This window comes from Sabethes cyaneus, chromosome 3 (genome assembly GCF_943734655.1).
Source record: "Sabethes cyaneus chromosome 3, idSabCyanKW18_F2, whole genome shotgun sequence".
In the NCBI taxonomy this organism is placed as follows: Eukaryota; Metazoa; Arthropoda; class Insecta; order Diptera; family Culicidae; genus Sabethes; species Sabethes cyaneus.
The window spans coordinates 161,610,458-161,635,997 of NC_071355.1; the positions used below are offsets into that span (position 1 = coordinate 161,610,458).

At 40.0% G+C, this 25,540-nt stretch overlaps 1 protein-coding gene across 2 annotated transcripts in view; it reads right to left on the reverse strand.

Annotated features, from left to right (window-relative positions):
• Positions 1-25,540, reverse strand: part of LOC128742338 (insulin receptor substrate 1) — a 461,417-nt gene that overhangs the window by 14,958 nt on the left and 420,919 nt on the right. For both annotated transcript variants that reach the window (XM_053838670.1, XM_053838671.1), the window contains exons 7-9: positions 6,972-7,308; positions 6,762-6,882; positions 6,097-6,263 (exon numbers count right to left, since the gene is read on the reverse strand). In XM_053838670.1, the coding sequence (XP_053694645.1) occupies positions 6,097-6,263; positions 6,762-6,882; positions 6,972-7,308 (625 nt within the window). The remainder of the gene's footprint in view (positions 1-6,096; positions 6,264-6,761; positions 6,883-6,971; positions 7,309-25,540) is intronic.

Sequence of the window (25,540 nt, forward strand, 5' to 3'; positions counted from 1 at the left end):
ATTTATCCATCCGGGGTACTTGCTTAGTTTGTGGTGAAAGCGGACAGTTAGCCCCGCCGAATTTCTATAAAATACCATAACGAGTGGCAACTATAGTTTTGGACTTTTTTCGCGGCCCTTATGCTCAACAACAAACGAGCTCAGAGAGAAATGAGAGTATGTATGTGTTAGCTCTCTCTCTCCTCTTTTTGTAAATATGTTTTGTTCTGTTTATGCTTGCTCAGTTTTGCTAAAAATGGCGTGGAAACAAGAAGCATTTTGGGAGCGCGTTGCACACTTCTACGAACTGCAACAGAAATCTCGGTAAAAAGTATACGGTACAACATTTAAAAAGCAAATATGTTGCGGCTTCGACTGTTTACCATATCCTAAGGGTACCGCCAGAGTGCAAGCGACATGCGACGCGACGCGACATTTCTTGCTGTAGTTATACGTGCAGCCCTTTTTCGCTCGAAGCAGGACTGTGCATTTAGCAACATAAGAGCGAAGTAATGGAAGACCAGCCAAAATTATGGACGCAGAAGGACATCGTTCTCTTTCTCGTTTCTTCAACAACAAGCCCTCTGGCTTGGCCCTCTGGTACCGCCCAGTTAGCTTCGAGGTACGATGCTGGTCTAACAAGCCAGTCGTCGCATGTTCGAGTCTCGGCTAGGCGGTGCTTGCTTGATAGAGTTAGTAGGATCGTTAGACTGGCCCCGTAATTTTCCTGTACTCTAAACAGCCGGCTGCAAAGTCTGTCGATGAAGAAGGGTAATGTCTAATGACGGTTTAAGCCCACGACTTTGCTTTTGTGGCTTGGCTATCAATTAAGATGCATCAGACGAATGTTTGAAGAAAATTTGGATCCCGTTTCTACAAAAACATCATGCAGATGGACAATACATGTTTTGGCCGGATAGAGCATCATCGCATTACCCAAACAAACACAATCGTTCCTGAATGCTCATTCGATCCCATTTTTACCCAAAAGCCACGACCCGAAAAATCTGTCTCAGAGCGCCCAATCGAAGATTTCTTCGGGACTTTGAGTTCCTTGGTGTACAAAAATAACTGGAGAACCACGAACTGCAAACAGTTGATTGGTAGAATCATGAGAAGCATTCACAAAGTTGACATGACGCTCCTGTTTCGACGTCAAATGAAAGCTTCGTCGAACAGCTGATTACGGACCGTTTTCAAATGTACACTAATTTTTTTTTCAACAATGGATAATGTATCTTCAATTTCGGTGAATCTCTTCTTCATGTATCTTTGTCTTTTTTTGACAGCTTGAGAAAAAATTCCAAAATTTTAGTTGCGATCCGTTAGTATCCCGAAGAAGTTCCGTGAAAGCGAGAAGAGCCGCTTAAAGAACAACAACGAACACATGCTTACATACCCTTCCTTAGCGCTGAACTCTGCTTTACCGACGATGAAGCTTCTAACCAGGGCTTTTTATAAGAATGGTACTGTCTCGAGGTGCGCAATGAAGCCTCTTATGCAAGGGCAAATTATAACTAGTCTTCACACTTCTTGGTCCTGGAGAGCGTGATTGGTTAAAAATAGTTAAAAAAAACCTGGAGGACAAAATGGTGAGAAACACCGATACTGAAGTATGAATAAAATTAGTTCGCTCAATCAACAGCGATACTGCAAAAGAACGAAGTGCGGAATACTGAAAAATACATCTGCCGATATCACAATAGATCAAAATGCTGGTCGCAGTAATACCGTGAAAGTACCAATCGCCGCGCCTGTTTAAGTCGCCCCGCACTAGGCCGTCACGCTTCGAGTGTCCTTAGTTGGAGGTTCATCCACGCTACTATATTCTACTATTTATTTACTAGAATTTCAAATAGTAGAATTGAAAGAGATAATCAAAATTTTTCAGTGTCAAATATTTGTGTTGAGGTTGGTAAACGAATGGATAATGCGTAAAAAAAACCAGCCTCTTATCCAGCAACAACTCCTTTGCCTACTTTCTCGTGGTACTAGCCGGGATACGAGCAACCTTAGTGAAGCTCGAATAACCAACCCCGGTAGAAACTAAGGTCGTATGCTGACAGCGAAGAGGATATCATTATCCTCGTGTCGGTGTGGAATGCTAAACAGTACTGTCACGATCCATCCATAAAAAATACTAGTACAAGAAGCAAATAATGTGATTACGAACCGGAACAATTGGTATAGACCAGCGCAACGGAAAAGGACTAACGATTGGAAACTTGAAACACACCTGCATACAAACTAAAACGGCCATCGACTTATTGACTTCGCCGCCTCCAAAAATATGGCCGTTGGAAGTATCTACTGCCGGCATAGCCTCCCATATCGGTACACCTGGAGATAACCACAACAGACCGATTCGCGAATCGACCATGTTTGAATTAATGGAGGGCACCACTCGAATGTCATCGACGTTAGAGCCTATCGCGGCGCAAATATCGATTCTGACCGTTACTTTTTAATGTTTAGTGCATCAGACTACCAACATTCGGTACCGTCGCCCGCCACGATACAATCTGGACTGAACTTACTTACTTAATCAGCTCCAGGCCGTGGTTTCCTCTACTGTACGAAGAAGTCGTCTCCATTCCATTCGGTCCATGGCCGCAATTCGCCAGCCACGTAGTCTGCGCAGGGTCCGCAGATCGCCTTCCACTAGATCGATCCATCTTGCTCGTTGCGTGCCCCGCCGTCTCGTTCCAGTCGGATCGTTATTGAGAACTTTTTTAACCGGGCTGTCGTCCGACATCATCACGACGTGCCCAGCCCATCGCAAGCGACCGATTTTTGCGGTGTAAGCGATGGGTGGTTCCCTAAGTAGCTGATACAATTCATGCAATTCGTTCGCCTCCTCCACGCTCTGTCTTCCATCTGCACTCCGCCGTAGATGGTGCGCAACACCTTCCGTACGAAAACACTGCGCGTTGGTCCTCCACGAGCATGGTCCATGCCTCATGGCCGTAAAGGACTACCGGTCTAATCAGCATCTTGTAGATTGTTAACTTCGTGCGGTGGCGAACTTTGTTTGATCGCAGCGTCCTATGGAGTCCAAAGTAGGCACGATTTCCTGCCATATTGCGTCTTTGTATTTCTCTGCTGGTGTCGTTGTCTGCGGTAACCAGTGAGCCCAGATGCATGAACTCTTCTACCACCTCGATTTCATCACCGTCTAAATGAATCCGGAGAGGGAGTCAGCATTCACTTCTCTAGAACCTCTTCCTTTCATGTATTTTGTTTTCGATACATTAATGATAAGTCCAATCCGTTTGGCTTCAGGTTTCAGTCCGATGTACGTTTCCGACATCCTCTCAAAGGTACGTGTAATGATGTCAACGTCGTCTGCGAAACCAAGAAGCTGGACGGACTTCGTGAATATCGTGCCACTCGTGTCTATCCCCGCTCTTCTTATCACACCCTCCAAAGCGATGTTGAATAGCAAACATGAAAGCTCTGGAAATCTGGACTGGAACCACTCAAATTACTTGAAGGGACTACTGAGTAAGCGCAAAGCCTTGAGGCAACGCTGCCGGGTGTGAGACAGCTAAACGAAGCCCTTCTCGAGTATTGCTGAAATAGCGTTAAAGTAGCCATCAATAACGTAGCGGAAAATGCCATTGGGTTCGCTGAAAGGAGTCGACGTAACGACTGGTTCGACGAGGAATGCCAGGGGACAGACGAAAAGACGAAAAGAATGCAGCGTAGTCGTCGATGCTGCAGCAGGAGACCCCTCAAAACGTAGAGGGATATAGACAGGAAAGGAAGACAGCAACCCCTGTTTTCCTGGCTCCCTATCGCGTAAATTCTACAAGAAATTGAAGGTTCCCGCAAAGGTTTTTTACCGCGAGCCGAAACATGTCGGGATAAAGACGATGGATCTGTGGTGGACGGAGGAAGCAGTGCTACAATGAGCACAGTGAATGGAGCAGACCTTTCCTAACGCCGCCTATAGATGAAAATGATTTTCCAGATCATTTTTTGCCGTCTATCCTCACCAGCATCCGTTCCTGTGTGAGGAACGTGCTGCTCGAGCCAAAGATGCTGATACCTGATCCCCACTAGTAGGTAGATTCGTGGGAAGTTATTAAGCCGGTATTGTGGACAGCCGATCGACAACGGACTAAATCTTTGTGTTGCAACAGATCTTTCAAAAGTGCCGGGAATACCTGGTCCAACCTCCTATTCATAAATTTCAAGGCCGCCTCCGACACTATCGACCGTGAAGAGCTATGGAAATTTATGGGCTGAAACAGCTTTCTAGGGAAGCTGACAAGACTGACTTAGGGCACGATGGATGGTGTACAATGCTGTGAGAGGATATCCGGCGCGTTATTAAGCCCATTTGAAACACGTAGGGAACTTCGACAATCTGATGGTATTTCCTGTTTCCTGTTCAACATAGCACTAGAAAGTGTTATGAACAACATGCGGGGAACGATCTTTGATAAACGTGAACATTGTCGGAAGGACGTTCCTGGTGGTGGCTGGGCGTAGTATACCATACTAAAACGTGAAGCAGTGAAGATTGGATTAGTGGTGAATACGTTTAAAACCAAGTACCTGTTAGCAAAGAGGAATCAGGAGGAAACAAGAGAAGCGCGATCGAACTAGCATAGGCAATAGTGCGCTAGTCGACGGGGACGAGTTCGAGGTGGTGGACGAATTTGTATATCTCGGGTCGTTGAGAAATACGTATTCTTGCCAGAAGTCGTGCGTACTACTGACTCCACAAATTACCCCCAGGGTCTGGTAATCTTCACCCCCGTACTAAATATATCATGTGCAAAACCCAAATAAGATGGACAATCAATGTTCGACGGAAACTTGAAAGTGCTGGCCGTTTTTGAACGTCGTGTGCTTAGAATCATTTTTGGCGGGGTTTGTGAAAACGGTATATGGAGGAAAATGATAGCCATGAACTGGCACAGATTTTCGACGAATCTACTATCCAGAGATTTATCGGACAGTCTCGCAACAATGGTGTTCGCCTCGAATCCGCTTGATACCAGACGTAGGGGTGCGAAGCATGCTAGATGTTTAGAACAAGTGAAGCAAGACCTGGAAAGTGTGGGGCACTTGAGAAATCGGAGACGGACAGCCATCGATCGAGTTTGTTGGCGAAACATTGTTATGCAAGTGAAATCCTAAGCGACATTGCACCTGAATAAGTAAGTAATATTTGTATTGAACGTACCTAGTGAGCGCCTGTACTTCATGTTAGGAACGGTTCACAATACCACCGGACCTGGAGCAAGCGACTGAATGAAGAAACGTATTATCCCGAACACTTAAACCAAGATGGCAGCCCCAACACAAAACTCGGTAATGTAGCTCTACTAAGGTAAGCTCGGAATACAATAACTATAAACAATCAAAACAAGGCACCATTCAGCGTGGACTCCGGAAATTATCTAAGTTATACTACAGTAGAAGCTTCCCTGCTCCTGATCTCGAGAAGATCCGACGGGAAAATGGATGGTTGAAGATTAATAGAGCCACCGGAAAGAACCGATTCTCAGTAAAACTCTACAAACGTGGTAAGGAACCACTAATAACGCTTCTCCGTTGCATAATTTTCAGGGAAACGGAGGAGAAGAAACTTCCGGAGGAATGGGTTACCCAACTTCAACGTTTTTACTAGAAGTTTCGGGACCACGAAAGCAATCTTACCAAACTAATTGCGTAGGATAGCATTATTGGGTTAAAAGTGCATTTCGGTCAGAGAACATACTACCGCACGTGGTTGAGCATGTACAAAACTAAAGTATGCAAAATTGTTTCACTGAAAAACGTAAGTTCCGAAATATTTTACTGCCTAAATGAATGAATGAAAACTCATGTCCAAAACTTGAGTACTTGCGGATATAATTCTTTTGTAATCTTAAAATAAAGTATAGATCATGTTTACGTATGACGAGGGGGGTCCGACACCCTTCGAGATAAAATCTTTCTATAATTAAAATTATTCTAACTTTGCTGTAATAAAATAAAACACCAAACCAATCACTAAAAGTAGTAGATCGATCAGCTAAAAACCAAAATTTATAAGAACACCGAGTTTTACTATAAATACGTTATTCTATTTTACGTGTTTAACCACTTTGTGACACTTACCTGCGCGGGAAATCCGCAATCGGGGACATCGGTATGTAGCCTCCATTGCCGGAAGGGTCTCCCGGTGAGCTACCGCATGGACTGCACATTTCCATGTAGTTGCTGCTGCCGCCCTCGACCGAACCGACCGCGTTGGCCGGCGGTGCGGGACTGTTCCTTCTGATCGCCTGCGATATTGGAAGCGATAGTGAGTTATAACTGTGCTTTAGCTATAGGTTGGGATGACGAATTTTATTCATTTTTTTTTATTTTTTTTTTATTTTGATGATTTGAATTTTGTTTTGTAGATTGAAGATGTAGCAGTTGTCACCATGCGGGCACAGCCAGAGTCGTGAGTGGTTTGAATTTTGGTTGTAAAATGGGACGAGTTGGTTTCGAATCGGGGGTTTGAAGCGCCAGATAGAAAGAAAAACAAAGCACATTTTGGAGCTTGTCAAAAACGTCGGTAACGAAAGCACGGTTGCAATGGAGACCGATAAGAGCGGTGTGTGAAATGGTTTATTTGATGGATTTTAGATAAGAAGTATGTACTGGACATGTCATTGTAAGGAATGTGCCTTCGGTCCCTATTGCAACTGGTGCAAAAAATTTTGAATTTGGAAACATAAAAAGTAAGTGTGATTTCAAAAGTGAAATTTGAAACTATTTTCCGACAAAATACTCACATGACTTCCGAATTCATCCATGGAGCGGTGCTGCGTAAATAGCCTCTGGTTGATTCTCCCGTAGTTGTGAATGTACTCGTCGGAGTTTTCCTCCGGAATCGAGCAACCCGAGCTGAGAGCGCTAGGGGTAGGACACATAGAATGAAAGTCATTTTATTAATACAAAAGACTGTAAGTTGAGCTACATAATGGGATCAAGAAGAGACTCACTTAATGACCTTGGAAAAGCCATTGCCTTCGTCCGGTGTTAGTGATCCGACGAAGCTGTCCGTTTCGTCGATGCTGAGCGAAGACCCGTCGCTTCCGGTAGAGCATGCACCGGTTGACGGTGGACTCAGCGGGGATGAGTGCACCGGCGGACTATGGCTGTGACTCTGACGACTGACGACCATCGAGTGCGGTCGGTTGAAGCTGGCAGACGGGATCGTCCTGGGCGGAGGCATTCCGCCACTATTCATAATCAACTGCTGCTGATGGGTACTGGTTTCGCTGGTCGTACGGTTCCGCGATGGAAGACTGTCGCAGCGTTCTCGTGCAATGGCGGCGCCTGCGAGTTGATTCGAAATGAAGATGAAAGAAATGGGGTGAAATTGAATATCGTTATTGTTAGAATTTCGGATCCTGCCATCGAAGGAAAAGGCGCTGCCGCGCCTGGTTGAAAGTTATTGGCTATTTTTGAATCGACTCGAAGCGGCAAACATACGTTGCATGAGCAAATAATAAATAAAGCATGAATTCAGTGATAAAATATAACGTAAAACATGGCGCAAGTAAATGGATTTCCAATGGTGGCCAATTCGAATGGGGTTAGTAGCACATCGGGTGTATTGGGCTGCTGTGGTGTGGTGACATGGTAAAGCTGAACAATTTGCATTGCATTTGAATATGGTTTATGTTTTTGATTTGAATGTAAATACTCCGCGGAAAGCGTTATTATATGAGGGGAAAAGATTTCGATTGTGCACAGAGTCAAGCTTATCTTTTGATACAAGTTATGTTCAGTAATTCGAACGGAGAACTTGACGACGATTTGCATCAGTATCGCAAATGACCGCAAGTTTTACAAGCTTTCGTGTAACTTTACGAAATTAATGGAAAATTTGAGTAGAGAGATTACTGCAATAAGAATACTTCATTGAATTCCTTTGCCATCAAATGTTATGCATCAGTACGTGTTATTTTAGACCCACATCGATGACATTTTAAAATAAGGACAGAAAAAGTGGTCCGTAACTGGACTGTCCCAATCAAACTGAGTCTTGCTGGTCATATGATCGTAGCTTAGCTTAACTTAGGTAGACTGCCCGTATTTGCACTCCGTGATTGGTGAGTCTCACTAATCATATGACCGTATTCAAAAATACTAAATACGATACCACCGCACCTAACAAAAAAACTTCAGGCAAAATTTGACTATTACAGTGTTATAGTTTTAAAAGAAATTCACTTCGTCATTACGGCCTAAAAACATCCTTCATATCGGAGGTATCATTTCTGTCAAGACTTCAGTTTCAAGTATGTATCTTAGATTGGCAATGTCCACGTGATTCGACAGGATTGATTATCGTCCTAAAGTACAAACGTGCGGCACAGACTTCCTGTTACATCCCCAGTACGCATTCATTTTTTTTATAGATTGTGGTATCCATATCCAATCAAGTCTTTCGATCTGTTGAGATGAACGAATGCATAAATATCTAAGCAAAGATGCGCTTTTTAGAGACGTGTTACAATATTTACTCCGAACATCAACAGCCTTTACCAGCTTATTTGAAAAATAACTCCAAGAACAATGTGCAGTGGTTCTAATATATTTGAAATTGCAGTAAATGTAACCGCACACAAGTAAATGTAATCAAGTAACAATCTTAAAGCCGCTTGGTTTTAATTTTATACAAGTGGAACGACAGCACTCAGTGAAAATCGCCCAATAAGTGATCGTGTAAACAACACTTGGCGCTGCCGTTTGCCACACTACGTGCGGAATTAACGCAAAAAGTTTTTAAACATTGAACAATTCATATGGTATATATTAAGTAAGTATGGATCAGGTGACGCAACAGTAAAATGCTTTTTTCAATCACACCCCTTCAATTGCCCCAGCGCACGGTATACAATCCATCCGCGCAGAGAGCGGCTCTTTGTGCGATAAAAGTACGCAGCAAATTTATCACACTGCGTATGCGCGGCTGCCTTTTCTTGGTGCGCGTAAAACACGAAAGAGCGTGTTCAGCAAAAAAGACGCAGGGAATTATTGGGAGAACACGCACAGCTTGGTGAGTTTTGTGTTGTGTGAGAATTTGTGTCAATCGGTCTTCGCTGCGGTGTATGCCACTCCTGGTTGTCAGTGATTTGGGTATTACGCAATACCAAGATGATACGAGTCAAAAATTGCTTATAGCTAGTTATATTAAACCATTACAAAACTGTAAATAAAGCAAGTTTATTGTGGTTGCCTATATTACCACGATAAGCTAGTTGATGGTGCCACATCTCTTATAAAACTATTTTAAGAATTTCTACGATAAACAGACATAACACTCATTTTCCATTTTTCGCACCAATTAAACCGTCATTTCAAATTTGGACTTAGTTGGGAATGTCTCCGTTTTGGTCAAAGTGGCGCTTTTTAACGAAAGAAGCAGAATGCCCCATAAAAAATACTTGCTAGTTCGAGGGATACTCCTGTTGCTATTTGATATTTGCGAATGTCGATCATAGATGGTGCTAGTGTTCAGGCAAAATGTGTGGTACTATAGTTTTTGTTAATTTTTCTTCCAAGTGTTATGTCTGTTTGTCTTTGGCAATACTGTGTACAGTGGTGTTTTTTTGCAAATAAAGTATGAAGGTCTGTGCTAGGGACACGGACGCGTTTACGTAGAACTACGAATGTAAATAACATTCCACAATACGTAGCATTTGACAAATGTTCAATGGTTTGTTTCACATATTTATAATTTACTATATTATTAACAAATGCCTTGAAATATCATTTTTATCAATTTGCACATCGTTTGTATCAACTGGTCCCAGAGTTTCCAGTTTCACTAATTAAACTGCTGCGTACTGCAGTTCTGCAGTTGACGAACATTATTTGTTTACTGGTTTGAGGAACTTTCTGAAAACATATAAAAGTTATTGGGCGTGCAACATTTGGTTAAACAAAAATAATGAAGAATTAATCTGATTTAGTATTTACAACATTTATTCGCATTCGTCGATTTCTTCGGAAATAGCTGAAACTACTTCTCAACTAACATCAGTTCAAAATTATGCCAGTTAAAAGATCAATTATTAACTAATGTTCTCTGTAGCTTTTTGGTTATTTTCATACATTATAGCAATACAGCCAAAAGTATGTAAAGAATTCCAAGAAACTAACCGACGCAGATCTTTGAGCGATTATTTGCTCTGAGCATTGCTACATCACATCACATGCATAAATAACTCGTTTTCATACAAGACTTCAGTGTCGAGTTAATTCTAGGAATTATCGATATAATCGGTTGAGGGGAAGAGATGGTTGCTCTTTTCTACGAACTCATTTTACGTTCAGGACACCAATTTGGTCTAGCTTCCATGTTCAAATTATTAAAAACTGACTGAAGCAAAAGGGTGGTTTTAAACTTTCACAACATTGGTTACTTTTAGGACATCAACTTGGTCTAGGGTTAATCGAAACGAAGAAATTTTTACTAATTGGACGGAAAAGGCTTGTCGCTTTTTGCCAATGTCGAAGTAGTTGAATTCACATGTGTATAAACTTACCGTTGCGGGCCTTACATGCTTACATGTGATTGGTTAATTCGTTAATTCTTGACAATGATTAATGTTTATACCTATTTGATCAATTCTTAGAAAAATTTTTGATCGATTGATGCAAATATCTTTAAAATCCATTGAAAAAAAGCTGAGTTATTAGCGTCCAAAGCATAACCACTTTTCGTTACATGTTCATTTCTCGTACTTTTAAAATGCACACTGAATATAGAAAACAAAAACGTAGTTCTACGTTAAAAGTCCATTATCTCAATATCTCCGAATGTCCCTGGGTTACACACTTAAAAAAAAGAGCCGAAGTCAGCAAAATTTTGCCGAGATTTGGACAGCCGAGCGTTCGGTAAATTTTTTTATGATGCCAAACGTTAGTAAAGTTCCGTAAACGTCGATTTGCAAAACTGAAATTTTCACCGAACGTTCGGCTGTCCAAATCTCTGCAAATTTTGCTGAGTTTTTTAAGTGTGTAAATTCGATCTTTTGATGTCAAAACAAAGATATTTTTATAGGAATTCAAGGCACGCATCTGTTTCTAACAGTTTTGGCTCTGCTTGCAGAGATGGATAAATAACTTTGGAACCTGCTGGGACACCGATCTTATCTCACCATTAGTAAGCTATCTAGACCATGTGGATTCCGATGGCAGGGTACACTAGTCTCTTTTTACGTCCATTCGTTTTACGTGATTTCGTTTAACGTTCACTTTTTTACATCCGAAATTTGAATTAACGTCCTCACGTTTTACGTCCAAAATTTGGATTAATATCCTCTTGTCTTACGACCGATTTTTTTTACGTCCCGCAAATAGTGGACGTAAAACGAGATTGCGGCAAAATTAGTAATTTACCTTAATTCTTTCTAGAGTAACGTGATCCTAAGAAATCCAAGTAACGAGTAACCTAAGAAAACTTCAAGAAATAAGCAGGTGCTGTAAATCAACACCAAACCTTTGGAATCCATATAAAAATCTTTTGGTAAGAAAAGATTGAATCTATCTTAACGGAATTCAGAAATATTCACTTTTACATCGATCAAATTAAAATAAAATGCCGTTTATTTGATCAAAACATCAAGACACAATCATGCACCGTAAACAAATACCTTGTCGACGGATTCTTCTTGAAAATAAGATATTTATGGTGAAAAAAGATCAATTTTATTCAAACTTTTTCATATCTTCTTATCCAGAAAACTAGGGTAAAATGCCCTCGTTTTGGTAAAAATGTGTGCAAGCACCGCACTATTGGAATCCTTAGAAAAAAATTTTTTTACATCAAAATTATGATTTGCATAATTCCCTCCTAAAAATCCCTCCTGTGCATGGGAGTACCAATACAAAACTGATCTTATAGTAGTTGCTTGTCAAGCCGCAATAAATCTGTTAGTTTTGTAGTGCTGTCGATTAAATAGATTTATTACTGCTAAGTATTATGAAGAATGCTCAACACCGAAAACATTTTTATGCTGGGCCATATTGCCGATTTCTAGCATTATAAAAATTCGCAAATAAAAATTCATCAATGCAAAGTTTGAGCTATAGAAAGAAAAAGAGATGAAAGGATGTTGACTAATCGAATAAATTTATTTCATTTAAATAAGGCCATTGCAAATAATTTTGAAAGCTTTTGTCAGCCACCCGCCCCCCCTTAAAAATTTGCTTGAAAAATAGGGGCGCAAAAAACTAAATTGTAGGATATGAGTAAATTTTTATTCATAAAATCAATTGTCTGTGGGTTCTTCAGCCTGAAAAACACGAAAAATGAGTGTACGAGTTGAGTTAATGCACGAAACAGAAATGGAAATTCGAACAACGGAATTTCCGAAAATCGGCCGAAAATTTTTTTTTTTCGTTTTTGTCTTTTTTCGTAGATTTTTGCACGGAAAATAATAACGTATATATTAAAAGCAAGAATAGATTTGGTTTTCACGTTTAAACTTCAAGTAAAAATGCTTAAAATAAATTTTTTTTGCTCAATTAAAAAAATCTCTTTGTTTTTTTCGCCCCCCCCCCCCCCTTCAGTGGTCCAACACCGGAAGGACAAAAACTTTATAAAATATTTGTAATGGCCTAACTCGTTTTCAATAATTGCAAAGTTTCGAAGGTGCGTTGATTTTAGCCGCCATCGTTTCAATATGCATGATAAAATTTAATGCGCACAACTGCTGCACAACTAAGGAAACTGCTGAAAATTTATTCATTTTGCCAAATATTATATTATGGTCGCAATAAACCAAATAGATCCGGATAATCTAACAGTAACACTTCAACTTTTTTGATGCGGTCATATATTTTCAAATTAACAAAGCTGGCTGGCTTATTTAGCTTTTTGTCGTAGCAAGCTTTAGGCTTTATAAAGGGTGTCCAGCATCAAATTGCACCACAGAAGAAACGAGTAGAAATTACCTAATTGACCGATCCTTTTCAAACTCTCAGACAACAAAATATAACCCATTAGTAAGCTTTTGGCATATTTGTTTCATTTAACTTTAATACCATAACCGTAGGCTCGTACCTTACGCTTAACTCCACTCAAAACGTTTTGTACAACCTGGCTGCAGTTTCATCTGTACGGAAACTCTTTCTCTCATGCCTCCCTCGGGTTCGATCTCCATGGGATGTTTCTGTAATGTCTGCTTGAAAATAGCCTAGTATTTTTCATTAGGCCTTAGTTCCGGTGCGTTGGAGGGGTTCATGTCCTTGGGTACGAAAGTGCTCCGTTAGCTTCGTACATCTCCAGGACATCTTTTGAACAGTGGCACGAAGCTAGATCCGGCCAGAAGATCATACACACTTAACAAAAAGCATCGAATTCGGCAAACTTTTACCGAAATGATCCGTAAACGTCGATATGCACCACCGAAATTTTTACCGATTGTTCGGCTGTTCGGACTTCGGTAAATTTTACCGAATATTTTGAGTGTGTAGGGCTCTCGTGTTGCATCAACAGAAGAAGCAGACGCTTCTGTAGAGACTCCTTGAGGTAGATCAGCCTGAAAGTTTCTGCATCTTTACTTCCTCCGAAACATCAAACTTGTGCTAGGTGGTGAAGTACAGTAGCCCCGAAAACTGCCGGAAGTCCACCTTGACGTAAGTCTCTTCATTCGTGTTGAGAGAGTTGAGGATTTTCCAGGCGCTTGCGCAAAATAAATTCGCGACGTTGCTTTTCGGGTGACGCCATTTTTTACAATTTTCGAAAAACCGACCGCTATAAAAATAGTGTGTAAACAATACATTGTAAACTATTTCTACTCAAATTTTCAAGAGAAAATACCCAATGAGTAATTATCTACAGCGTTTCTTCCGTGGTGCAATTTGATGTGGGACACCCTTTAGCTTTGATGAGCAGAGAGAAAAGCTGCTTTAAGAAGCAAAAAATAAATTGGTTTTATTGCTGCTTTCAGCAGGACGTACCAGCGCTACTTGAGTTTATGGCCTGATACCTATATGGTCGGTATTAAAGCAGACCGGACCAAGTCGCAATATTTAAAAACATGAGTTAATGACAGCAAACGATCAAGATATTTCTAAGTTACATTTGAGTGGCTCAGAAGGAAAGGGGTGTGAGTGACAAAAAGTAAATTTCGAGAAAATCGTATCCAAAGTTAACCCTCTAACGGGTAAGACCGTCTGTAGACGGTCTTCACTTTTGGAGCTCAAGAGCCGCATACGAGATTTGTTTTTAATTGGCAATATCGAAAATATGTTCTGTACAGATTTCTTGACATTTTGATACTAATATCATAACATTCAGACCATGCATTCAAAAGTTATCATCTTTCAAAAACAAAAATTCCGAAAAATTTCGAAAATAATTAATGCGCGAATTTTCCCTTTTTTACTTTTGTAGAAAAAGGATATCTAGAACAAAATGATTGACCTAAAAAGTTTTTCTAAAATTAAATTTCATGCATTATTTTAATTTTGTAATACATCTGAATTGAAAAATTATCTGGGCGGAGCGTTAGACATGAAAAAGGAAAAAGAGAAATTGGACTTTTTCTTACCTAGCGCTCCTCCAGATAATTATTTTCGCATGAAAATCAGAACTTAAGGTTTTTTCGTGTGTACTTTCATGACAAAACAGTCATTAGCTTGATCGCATCGTTTTTACGGTGTTGCCCGTTAGAGGGTTAACATCATCTAGAAAATTCGTCAGGTTATATAATACAAAACTAATGACGCACTATGGTTCTGTTATCTTCACTTTATTAATTTCTATTGAAATCTTGGAAAAGTATTTTGATTTTCGGGATTTATAAGACATTTTTGAAAATGTTATTTGCACTTACACCCCTTTCATTCTAAGTTATGCACTTGCATCCCCCCAGTGATTATAAGGAACTACTACTTGGAGTAAAAAAGGTGCAAGTGCATATCTTCGAATGATATTATCATCATCTTTATTGAAAGGTAGGTTAGCGGGCAGGCGATAGTAGTTCAGGATTTTCTCGCTACGTGGCGCTATTGCATATGTAATATTTTTGTATAGGCTGTATCTTACGCTACTGACTATTTAGAAAGTTGCAGTCTTCAGAAAGCTTGTTCAAATGATTGTCATCTCGAAGATGGCACTGAAAATAGTTCAGAGTATTCTCAACGTGCGGCGCTAGTGTATATGCTGCCTCGTTTTATTTGCTATAGCTCATAATCCGTGCAACATAAGATATCATTTTCTTAGGGAAAGTTGTTCGAGTAATATCAGCCTTGCAGATGGTATAGAAAAAAGAGCAGAATTGTCTCACTACGTGACGTTACCGTATAGGTAATATTACTGTACGGGCTGTAACTTACGCTAGTGATTACGTAGAAAGTAGTGATTTTCGAGAAGTTTACTCAAGTGACTATCACCTTCAAGATGTATGGAAAATAGTTCAGAATTCTCTCTTCGGTTGGCGCTAGCGTATATGTGTATATGTTATATATTATGATATATTATGATATATTATGATTAGTAGCCAGAATTGCAGCTTTGTAGATAGTATGGAAAATAATATAGAATTGCCTCACTACGTAGCGCCAGCATGTAGAATATTTGTGTGTGCTGTATATTGCGCTACTGACTCTCTAGAATGTTGCACTCTTCGATAATGTTGTTCAAGTGACTTGAATTTTTAACATGATTTAGAATATAGTTCGGAATTTTTATATATCTCCTTCTTGTAGTTGCCTTTCCAAGTAACAATTTGGGTTTTATTACAATCTTATGATGGCATTTAAGACCAAAATTGGTCATTAAAACCGCCATTACAGTATAATAAAACTCACATTGTTGCCTGGGTTATAGCTCATGATCTTATTACTTTTTTCGAAAACGGAAACGTTGTTAGACGTCGATTTATCTAGAATTTAAACTGTATGTAACCCCTAAAACGGTGTTTTGCTTGATTAAAGAAACCTCTTTGTTTATTTTTCTCTCACCTCCCTTCAATGGCCGCACACCGAAAGGCGGAAAACTTCATAAAATATTTGTCATGTGTTGCAATAATTCACGTTTTATGATAAAATATTTGATATGTGTTGCGATAATTCAAGTTTTATGATTTTTGTCTTGATTTTGCAAAGTTTTTTTTTCAGTGTATTATTTTTCGAAAATACACTTAATTTCCTACAACTTTTCCATTGACGTGATTTTTAAAAAATAAGTAGTTTTCGAGATACGATATTTTGAAAAAAAAAATCTGATTTAATGAATACACTCTTTTGAAAAGGTACTCTCGACGAAAATAATTATGTTTCATGGAAAATGAATCCTTGCAAGGCATTGAACATATCAGCAAAATTTCATTCCAATAAAAAATATTCGAGACAAACCGTTTTGTTAGTTGAGTTGGAATTGCTCATATAATGCACTTACACCCCTTTCCTTCCAAGCGAAACCCAACTTTTATATTGTTCTTTTTCTTCATGTTTCTAAAAAAGTCATTAAACGGTAAAATTTTGACATGCATTTTCTAGCATACATAAAATCATGCTCAAAGTATCGTTTCCTGTCATTATCTCGATTTTTTCAATTTTGTCACTTACACCCCTTTCCTTCTAACCCCCTCATTTTACCTTAATCAGACTACAAAAATGTTGCAAACAACCAGAGTTATGAGATGATTTTGAACGATTGATAGCTTTAAACCATACCAGAGCAGCAAACTTTGAACGCGTTTTTCTCGAAATCAGAGTTTTGTCACTTGGTTCGGTCTGACTTAACACCGACCATATAGGCTATATCACCCGTCTGAAGAGTGGATCACTTGATTGGAAGGCACGTTTATATAGATCATCAGAAGGTTGTAGTGGAGCTCATAGCTTTATGAAATTGGGCATGAAAACCACTAGAGGAACGTAATTTAAATTGCTGTTTGCGGTGCGACTAAACTTTCTTTGATTCTTTCACGATGCTTTTATGATATTCATTTCAGTACATATCGATAGTACTAGTCGATAGTCGATAGTGGTAGCACTCTAAGTTAAGTGACGCTACAAAAGCTTATAACTGTTTGTTGATGATATGCGGAATTCAAACACGACCGAATAACGACCGGAAACTCAAAGCGAACTATGCCGTTCAATTGAAGTGACTACGTCCACCAAAACTATTCAAAAAATTATGAAAAAAAGCTATGTCGGACCAAAAAGCAAAGTTGTAAAAGATAGCTGACATTTTAAAAAGATTAAAAGACACCGCGTTGATAATTGTAAGTGAAAATTTGGATATGAAAAACTTTTATCCAAGCGAATGTTACATTTACTCAAGGTGAAAAAATCAATAACGAATTAATTACCTATATTCTACATACCGATCGAGCCCGGATCCGATTAGAAATTTGGCTTCGAGCGGAATACAACGGATGCTATAACATATGTCGATCGAGATGTTTCTGATCGGAACGGGCCCTATCAGAATGTAGAATCGGGGCGAATAATTTGAAGCACAATTTAACGTTCTTAACGTGTGATAAACAGAACATGGATTCATCACTGTATGTCGCAGTCGAAAAGAGTGTTATTCGAGTGGAGAGCAGAGGTGAAATCCGACCAAATCATCTTAAGAAACAACAAACAGCGGCAAGGTGATGGCCTCCTTATTTTGGGACACATATGGAACTTTGCTCGTCGGCTTTCCACTGAAGGATGAGACGAACAAACTGTGGCAGTGGTACATTGTGTTATTGGATTGCGTTGATTGCGAAATTTTGGCCTAGGGAATATGATAGGAAACTGCTGCGGTAGTGTAACGGAAACATACTTGACCGGCAATCAAAAGTAGTGGGATGGAGTTTCATCTACCCTAAGCTAACAATTTTATGGTCTATATATTAATTTTTCACTTTGCACTCTTCCCCAAGAAAGAAAAAAGTTAAACCTTCTATTAGAGTCAATAAAAGGAAACAAATGAGTAGCTCTATAATTTCAAATTGGGTTCCAATGTTGTAGGTAGTGGGAATAAATGGAAAATTTTCCTCATTTCATCCCTCGATCGGCTCGGACCCATTACCCCTGTTTGACATGAGGTAGTTTAGGAAATAAAAATTATTTAGTCTTTATCTTTTGTTAAACCGCATTCAATTATATACGAATTTGTTGTTTCGGTTATTGGTATTGAGTAGTTATTTTATGGAACAACGAAGAACAGAACGTGGAATAAGTGCGCCGCTCTACGTGTTCAGCGGCAAGGAAGCACCGCTTCTGCTGAGCACTTCTCAAATTACTTATCACATATACAAACACAAAACAACCTTTAATAACATACAGTAAAATCACAGTTTAGTACACGAATTCTGCGCTGTCACAATTCAAAAATTAAAACCGTCTGTGTTTGGGATGAAAAAAGAATAAAAACAATCGGGATGATAATAACTTCAACATCTAAATGATCGTGCGAAGCATACATATGTGAAAATGTTTTACAAAAAAAAAAACAAAATAAATTCGCAATTATAACAAAACAACCAATGCAAGATCAATGCTAGAAGGAGATGAAGGATATGGGAGGAAACGTAAAACTACAATGTGCAAAATAATGATACATACTTCGCCTAGAGCTGGCACCGTTGCGGCCACTTCGGCGCCGCAGCGCGGCCGGCGGTGAACCGGGCGAACTGCCCTTCGGCATAGAGTTTGCGCTTGTGTTGCTACTACTACTGTTACTACTACCACAAAACGCATAGTTGCCGCTACCGCCAGTAGTGGTGCTTAGGCTATTGGTTGTACTTGAGCTACTACCGCTACTGTTGCTGCAAGAAGTGTTGCCAGCTGTGAACGGGATGTTTACAGTGGCCATTTTCAATGCTGCCAGTTTACTATTGTTAGCTGTCTGTAGATTTGTACTTCGTAATAGTCGGCTAATGAACTGCAGATTGGGGGTCGGGTCCTCCAGCTGGTTACTAATACTGTTTCCAGTGTTGCAGTGGGTTGGGGCCTTCTTCATGTCCATCGGGAGATACTTTTGATCCTCGATAATGCTTTCCATCGAACTGCGGGCCGGTGTTTGATTTTGGGAATTGTTATCGAACGAATGGCCTTCGAACGAGTGATTGCTGTAGTAATTCTGCGGCTCGTTTGTTGGATGATTTGTCGGTGGGGACATGGATGGTAGATAGGAGCATGATTTATTCATATTTTCATAGTTCTGCTTGGCCGATTGGCACGAGGCAGCGGCTACTGAAATTGGTGCCGCATTACCTGCAGCACCATGCAGCGGGCATAAATTATAGAGACTTGTCTTGTTACTCTGACCAACGGTGACGATGACAGGCTGTCCCGCTGGTGGACAGGTGCATCTAAGTGATGCTATCGATAAGCTGGAAAATTGCTGATGCCTGCGATTGCTGCCTGGCGGTAAATACTGATGATGAGCTCCACTGGGGAGCCCATTGCTAGTCACTCGTACTGCACTTTCCTCCGTCAAGGGAAGAGACCGGGTTCGCTGGTGGACGGGCTGTATAGAACTGACCAGGATACCGCCGGTGGCATTTTTGCCGAAGAATCCTCCATCTCCGCCGCTTCCGGTAGGCTGGCCGCTCAAAGTGGAAGGATTGCTACTAACATTGCTACTACTCTGGGAGGACTTTTGCGCTGCCATGTGGTGAGAAGTCGAATGACTATGAGGAGAATGGCTTAGCATGGGGGTGGCGCTTGGTAATGATAAAGCTCTTTGATGGAATATCACTGCGGATGTAACTGCGGATTAGAGATAAAAAAGAAAGAAAAAACGGAAAACGAAAAAAAACAATCACAGTGACACAATTCTGCAGGACATTTACTTGTGTGTAGAATAAGAAACCGTTTAGAAAAGGAGGTAGTAGTGTTAGGCGGAGAACTAAGAAGAGAAATTTTTGTTAGGTACGAAACCCCCAATGATTGGAAGAAATTGCGACAACAAGAAAGTTAGCCTGGTTTGGTCTGTGGAAATCGTCCCCTGCTGGTATTGTCTTTAAAATTATTCGGATTCATATGATGTACAATTCGACAGTTCGTGGTATTCCAAAAGGGCGACTCCGGTTGTGTCTGATATCGTAAATTTGACTTTCGTGAAGTACACCGTTGGGCATATCCGCGTCGTTCGCTAGTCTTCTACATATTATAAACCGACAATTCAGTGTTTTGCCATTCGTCATTATGTCATGATCCATTTGGGAACATTGATGGAGCAATCCGAATCTGCATTATGTATTTTATAGTTGATAACGATCGTTGTTTTGTCATTTGTCGAACATTTCGTTGATTGTTTGTCAGGTACTTCTGTGAGTGAGTTCGTATGTTGACAACAATGGGATTGCAGGATGAATTTGTTATAATTAAGGTGTTAAACAATGAGGAATGCTTTTTGACAAACAAAAAATAGGTTTCGATAAATAAAAATGACCAATCAAATATTAGAATGTTCAGTGAAAAGATGATGTTTTTGAGACGATTATTTACGAATCCAATTAAATAATGATATTTGAATATATTGGAACTTAAAAAAACTGCCTAAAATCAATACAAAACGATACTGTTACACAACTGGAGCGATTGGTTAAAAAGTATAAAAGTATAAAGTAGGAAGAAAAAAGAATCTGAAGTGTGGATTTGAACTTCACTGAAAGAAAGTCGTTATTTAGAGAAACTTCTCATAACCGGACATTCAATATTATCTACATAGAATGATATCACCTCACCATCATCATTGGTGGTTTGCTAATAACATCGTTCGCTGCGGTATTTTTTGTAAGAGAATTGACGAACGTTTTTAATTTGATAAAATGTTGAGCATGCCGAGTGGAGAAATTGATAGAAACGAATAGAAACAGGATACTAGCGAAAATATTCCATTTGATAGTACGAAACTAGGCTTCATCGGCATGATGCCAGAAGACGGCTAGGTAGATATGACATAAGAATAGCATCATTTATTGCTAGCATATGTAGTTACTGATAAACTTTGCGGAACTGATTCCAAGTAGTCGTACGCGGCGGTACAGGCAAACCGAGCACGGCGGGTTATTTAGCTGGTATAAACATATTAGTCACTGGGTAAATACTGCTACTTCGTGTTAATTAAACAGTTGCTAGTGGCTAACCTACCGAAGCAGGTTAGCATTATTTGCATTCAACGTGATATCATCTAACCGGTTAATGTTCGACATAAATATATTCATTTATTTATTTTTGTTTTGAGATAGATATTGTTATATCTGGGGATGCGTTAAAAAGTTATCACTAAAAGCTACATTAAATTAATCTGTTCAATACCTATTACTAAACCTATCATTTGTTATCGGTGAGTTGAGTTAAATTATTTACAATGAAGGTTTAATATGTAATGGCACTGGCGCTGTACTGACAAATATTTCTTTTGTCTGTTTGTATGTTCATCAAAAGTTGTTATAATTGTTAGAAATACTATACTTCTAATTATCGCTGAATACCATGTTCTAGATTATGATGTTGTTTTGAACAAAAAAATTTCGCACAATTTAATCAAAATACACCGTCAATAAAAGCAATGTGGCAGTGCTACATTTCGTTTTCGGAACTTTACCTTTGATTTGACAGTTTATTATGTCGTGAATTTGACAGAAGGAGAAAAGTGTTTCCCCTTGATTTTTGATTTTTACCTTTTTATGATAATGCATTCATCAGCTTTTGCAGCATTTCTGCTCAATGTCATGAAGTGAAAAGAGAAACTTTGAGCAAAATTTGAGCAATTGAGTAAGAAAATAAAATAACAAGCTTGGCACTGGCAAACTGATGTCTGTGCTAGTGAAACAACTGGTTTTCTTAGCAACTTTACTAAAAATCTATTTATATAATCTATTTATATAAGAGGCTTATGTCTGTACCGAAAACCAGGTCTCTGACAGGACGTCATAAGAGGTTTATCGGTAACTAACAACAGGTCCCTGAAAGGACGTCATGCTTTAGTAGCAACGGGTTGCATTCTCAGTCACCTCACGGGTCGACTGCTGGACTGCTCGATTGCTCAACTGGTTGACTAGACTGCTCGACTGGACTGATCGATTAGACTGCTCGGTTTGATTGCTCGACTGGACTGCTTAACTGAACTGCTCGACTGAACTGTTCGATTCGACTGCTCGACTCAACTGCTTGATTGGACAGATGGACTTGACTGGTTGACTGAACAGCTCGATTTAACAACTGCCCGAGTGGACTACTCGACTTAATTACTCGATTCGACTGCTTGACACATTTGCTTAACTTACTACTCGACCCGACTGCTCGACTTAACTGCACGATTGAACTGCTCGACTGGACTGTTCGATTCGACTGCTCGACTGGACTGCTTGACTGGACAGCATGATTCATCTGCTCGACTAGACTGCTCGACTCAACTGTTCGATTCGACGCTCGATTCAACTGCTCGATTCAACTGCTTGATTCCACTGCTCGACTGGACTACTCGACTCAACTGTTCGACTCGACTGCACGAATGAACTGCTTGACTCAACTACTCTATTGGACTACTTGAATCGGCTGCTAGACTCAACTGCTCCACCCGGTTGCGCGATTCAACTGCTCCACTAGACTACTCGATTTGATTGCTCGACTCAACTGACAGCTTCATTCAACAGCTCGACTTAGCCATTCAACCCGACTGCTCGACTCAACTGCTTGACTTAACTGTTTGATTCGACAGCTCGATTTAACTGCTCGACTTAACTGCTCGATTCAACTGCTCGACTGGACTACTCGACTGAACTACTCGACTCAACTGTTCAGTTTAACTGCTCGACTCGACTGCTCGGTTCAACTGCCCAACTCGACTCAACTGTTCGACTGGACTGCTTGACTGAACAGCTTGATTTAACTGCTCGAAGAGACTGCTCGATTTGACTGCTTGACTTCTGTTGAATTCGACAGCTTGTCTTAACTGCTCCATTTAACTGCTCGACTGGACTTCTCGACTAGACTACTCGACTCGACTGTTCGACTCAGCTGCTCAACTGGACTACTCGTCTCAACTGCTCGAATAAACTGTTCGACTAAACTACTCGACTCAACTGATCGATTCGACTGCTCACATGAACTGCTCGACTCAACTGTTCGACTTAACCGCTTAAACCGACTGCTTGACTAAACCATTTGATTCGACTGCTTGACTGAAGTGCTTGACTAGACTACTCGATTCAACTGATCGACTGGACTACTCGACTTAACAGCTCAATTAAACTGCTCGACTGGACTGCTCGATTTCACTGCTCGACTTGACTACTCGACTCGACCACTCGATTCAACTGCTCGACTCGACTGCTCGACTGGATTGCATGACTGAACAACTTGATTTAACTGCTCGACTAGACTGCTCGATTTGACTGCTCGAATTGATTGCTCGACTCGACTGCTTGACGTGGTCCGGTCTGGTCGGTTTGCGGCAAACAATAAACGGTTCAGAGCCACTCACACAAAAGTCATATTGCCAGCCTATAGAATCAGCACAGTGGATATTTTTATTCAGTTAAATAAAATCCAATACGACCATAAAAACTATTTGTTTCAGTTTCAGTTAATAACTTAAAGAACAAATTTTGTAAATCAATAGCTGTCCTGAGGATGAAGCCATGCCCTTCGAAACGTCGACATTAAACGAAATATAAACATTTTTGCACGAAACCCGTGACCAAAAGCCAGTATCATCTATCTATAACAAAACCAACGGTCGTTTTTATTATCATAAAAGAACAAAGATTAAACATCTTCGCAAACACTGGTCAATGGAATGTATCAGCAGTTTTCTGAATTCTGAACAGACATTTATAGTTTCCGGATCGTAAGATTCGGGCTCAACTAGTCAAATATTAGACATGGCAGTTTTTCAAAGCGCACACTTAAAAATCAATAGTTTTCTGAACGATTGATGCAAAAATATTGCAAAAAGATCTGGAATTCGCTTAGCTACCACTACTAGCTACTTGGTTCTATTCTATCAAGATGTTATACCATTGGAATCTTTATAAAAAATCTTGACGCCAAAAAATTGAACTAGCCCATCGGCATTTGAAGGCATTCATGAGTTGAAGGACTTTTTTCTGAACAATTCCTACTGTACACTGCCATAACAAAACAAAACTGATCGGATTGTGGTCAAACCGCAATAAATCTGTTAATTTTATAGTGCTATTGAAACGGTAAAATTCTGCCCAAATAGCTTCATTGCTGCTATTATGAATTATGAGCGTGATTTTTATGCTACACCATATTAATATTCTAGCATTTTTTTAGCCCTCAAAATAAGGCGTTCATATTACAGATTGCAGCTTGCTTTTGCTAGAAGTTGCGATTTACTTATCGAAAATATTTATTTTGTTTAAATAAATGGTTTTCTAAACTTGCTTTATCTCCATGGCGCGCTGATTTTAGGCACCTACCATTCCAATATGCACGATAAATTTTGATGCGCATATGCTGTAAACCTCCCAGCTGGCCTCGAGGTAAGACGCTGGTCTAATAAGCCAGTCATCGTATGTTTGAATCTCGGCTGGGAGAGGCTGTTAGAGTCAATAGGATCGTAGCACTAACCTCGCACTGTCCTGTATAGGGCTTGAAAAGGGATCGCAAGTTGAATGTGACTGCCGTGACTGCGAACTTTCCGGATTCAAACTCCGTTTTTTGAACGATCATTTGACTGTTTTTTGAATCCAGTCAATCTGCCGCTTGCGCTGCTGCCGTCTTACAATTCATGCGGCATCTCAGCAAAAGCAACCAGTCGATCTCCCGTTTTGCTTTGCGCTTTGAGAATATAAACTGCAAACTGACTGGAAGCATACGGTGACGTATTTTTTCGTTTCTCTTTTTGTCTCCAAATCGGCTGCTCACAGTAATAGTTTGTCACCCGGACGTCGATCCGACGCAAGCAAAATATTCGTTTGTATTGGACGGAGTCCGACCGACTTCTTCCATGTACATGTAGTGGTTGTTTTTTTCTGTAGTATTGAATCATACGATTGTGCGGTTGCTTTTCGTTAGCGTGGTGATTGCCAGTCATTTGACTGTTTTGCAGTCATTCGCTGCTCCAAAAGGTAAAGGCAACTTGATCGAAACGAAAATGTTAAAAAGCTTTAGAACGCGTTCATTCTACTGCGTGCAATCGGCGTTTGACTGAGCAAACTGCCAGTCGTGTTATGCATAGTGTTCGTATTCCACCACTAAACGGACAGTGTGAACTTGAATGCGCGTTGGTGTGACTGCGGTAGAAAACAAAGGATCGGTCGAAGCCCTGGACCTGTATTCTAACAGCTGGTTGCGAAGTCTGTCGTATAAAAACAGAAGGGTAAATTTCGATAACGGAATTAACACCCAGGCTTTGGTTTTGCTATATGCTGTAAAACTTCGGCTACCATGGAACCCAGCTAGCATTTTATATGTATATAAAAGGTAAAAATCAGCATTACGTCCATATATACATGCTAATAAATTGTATTTGATGCGCAAAATTGGCATATCCGTGCTATTTTGGAGGCGATATACGTGATAAGTAATAAATTTCGCGTTTCATCTATATATAATA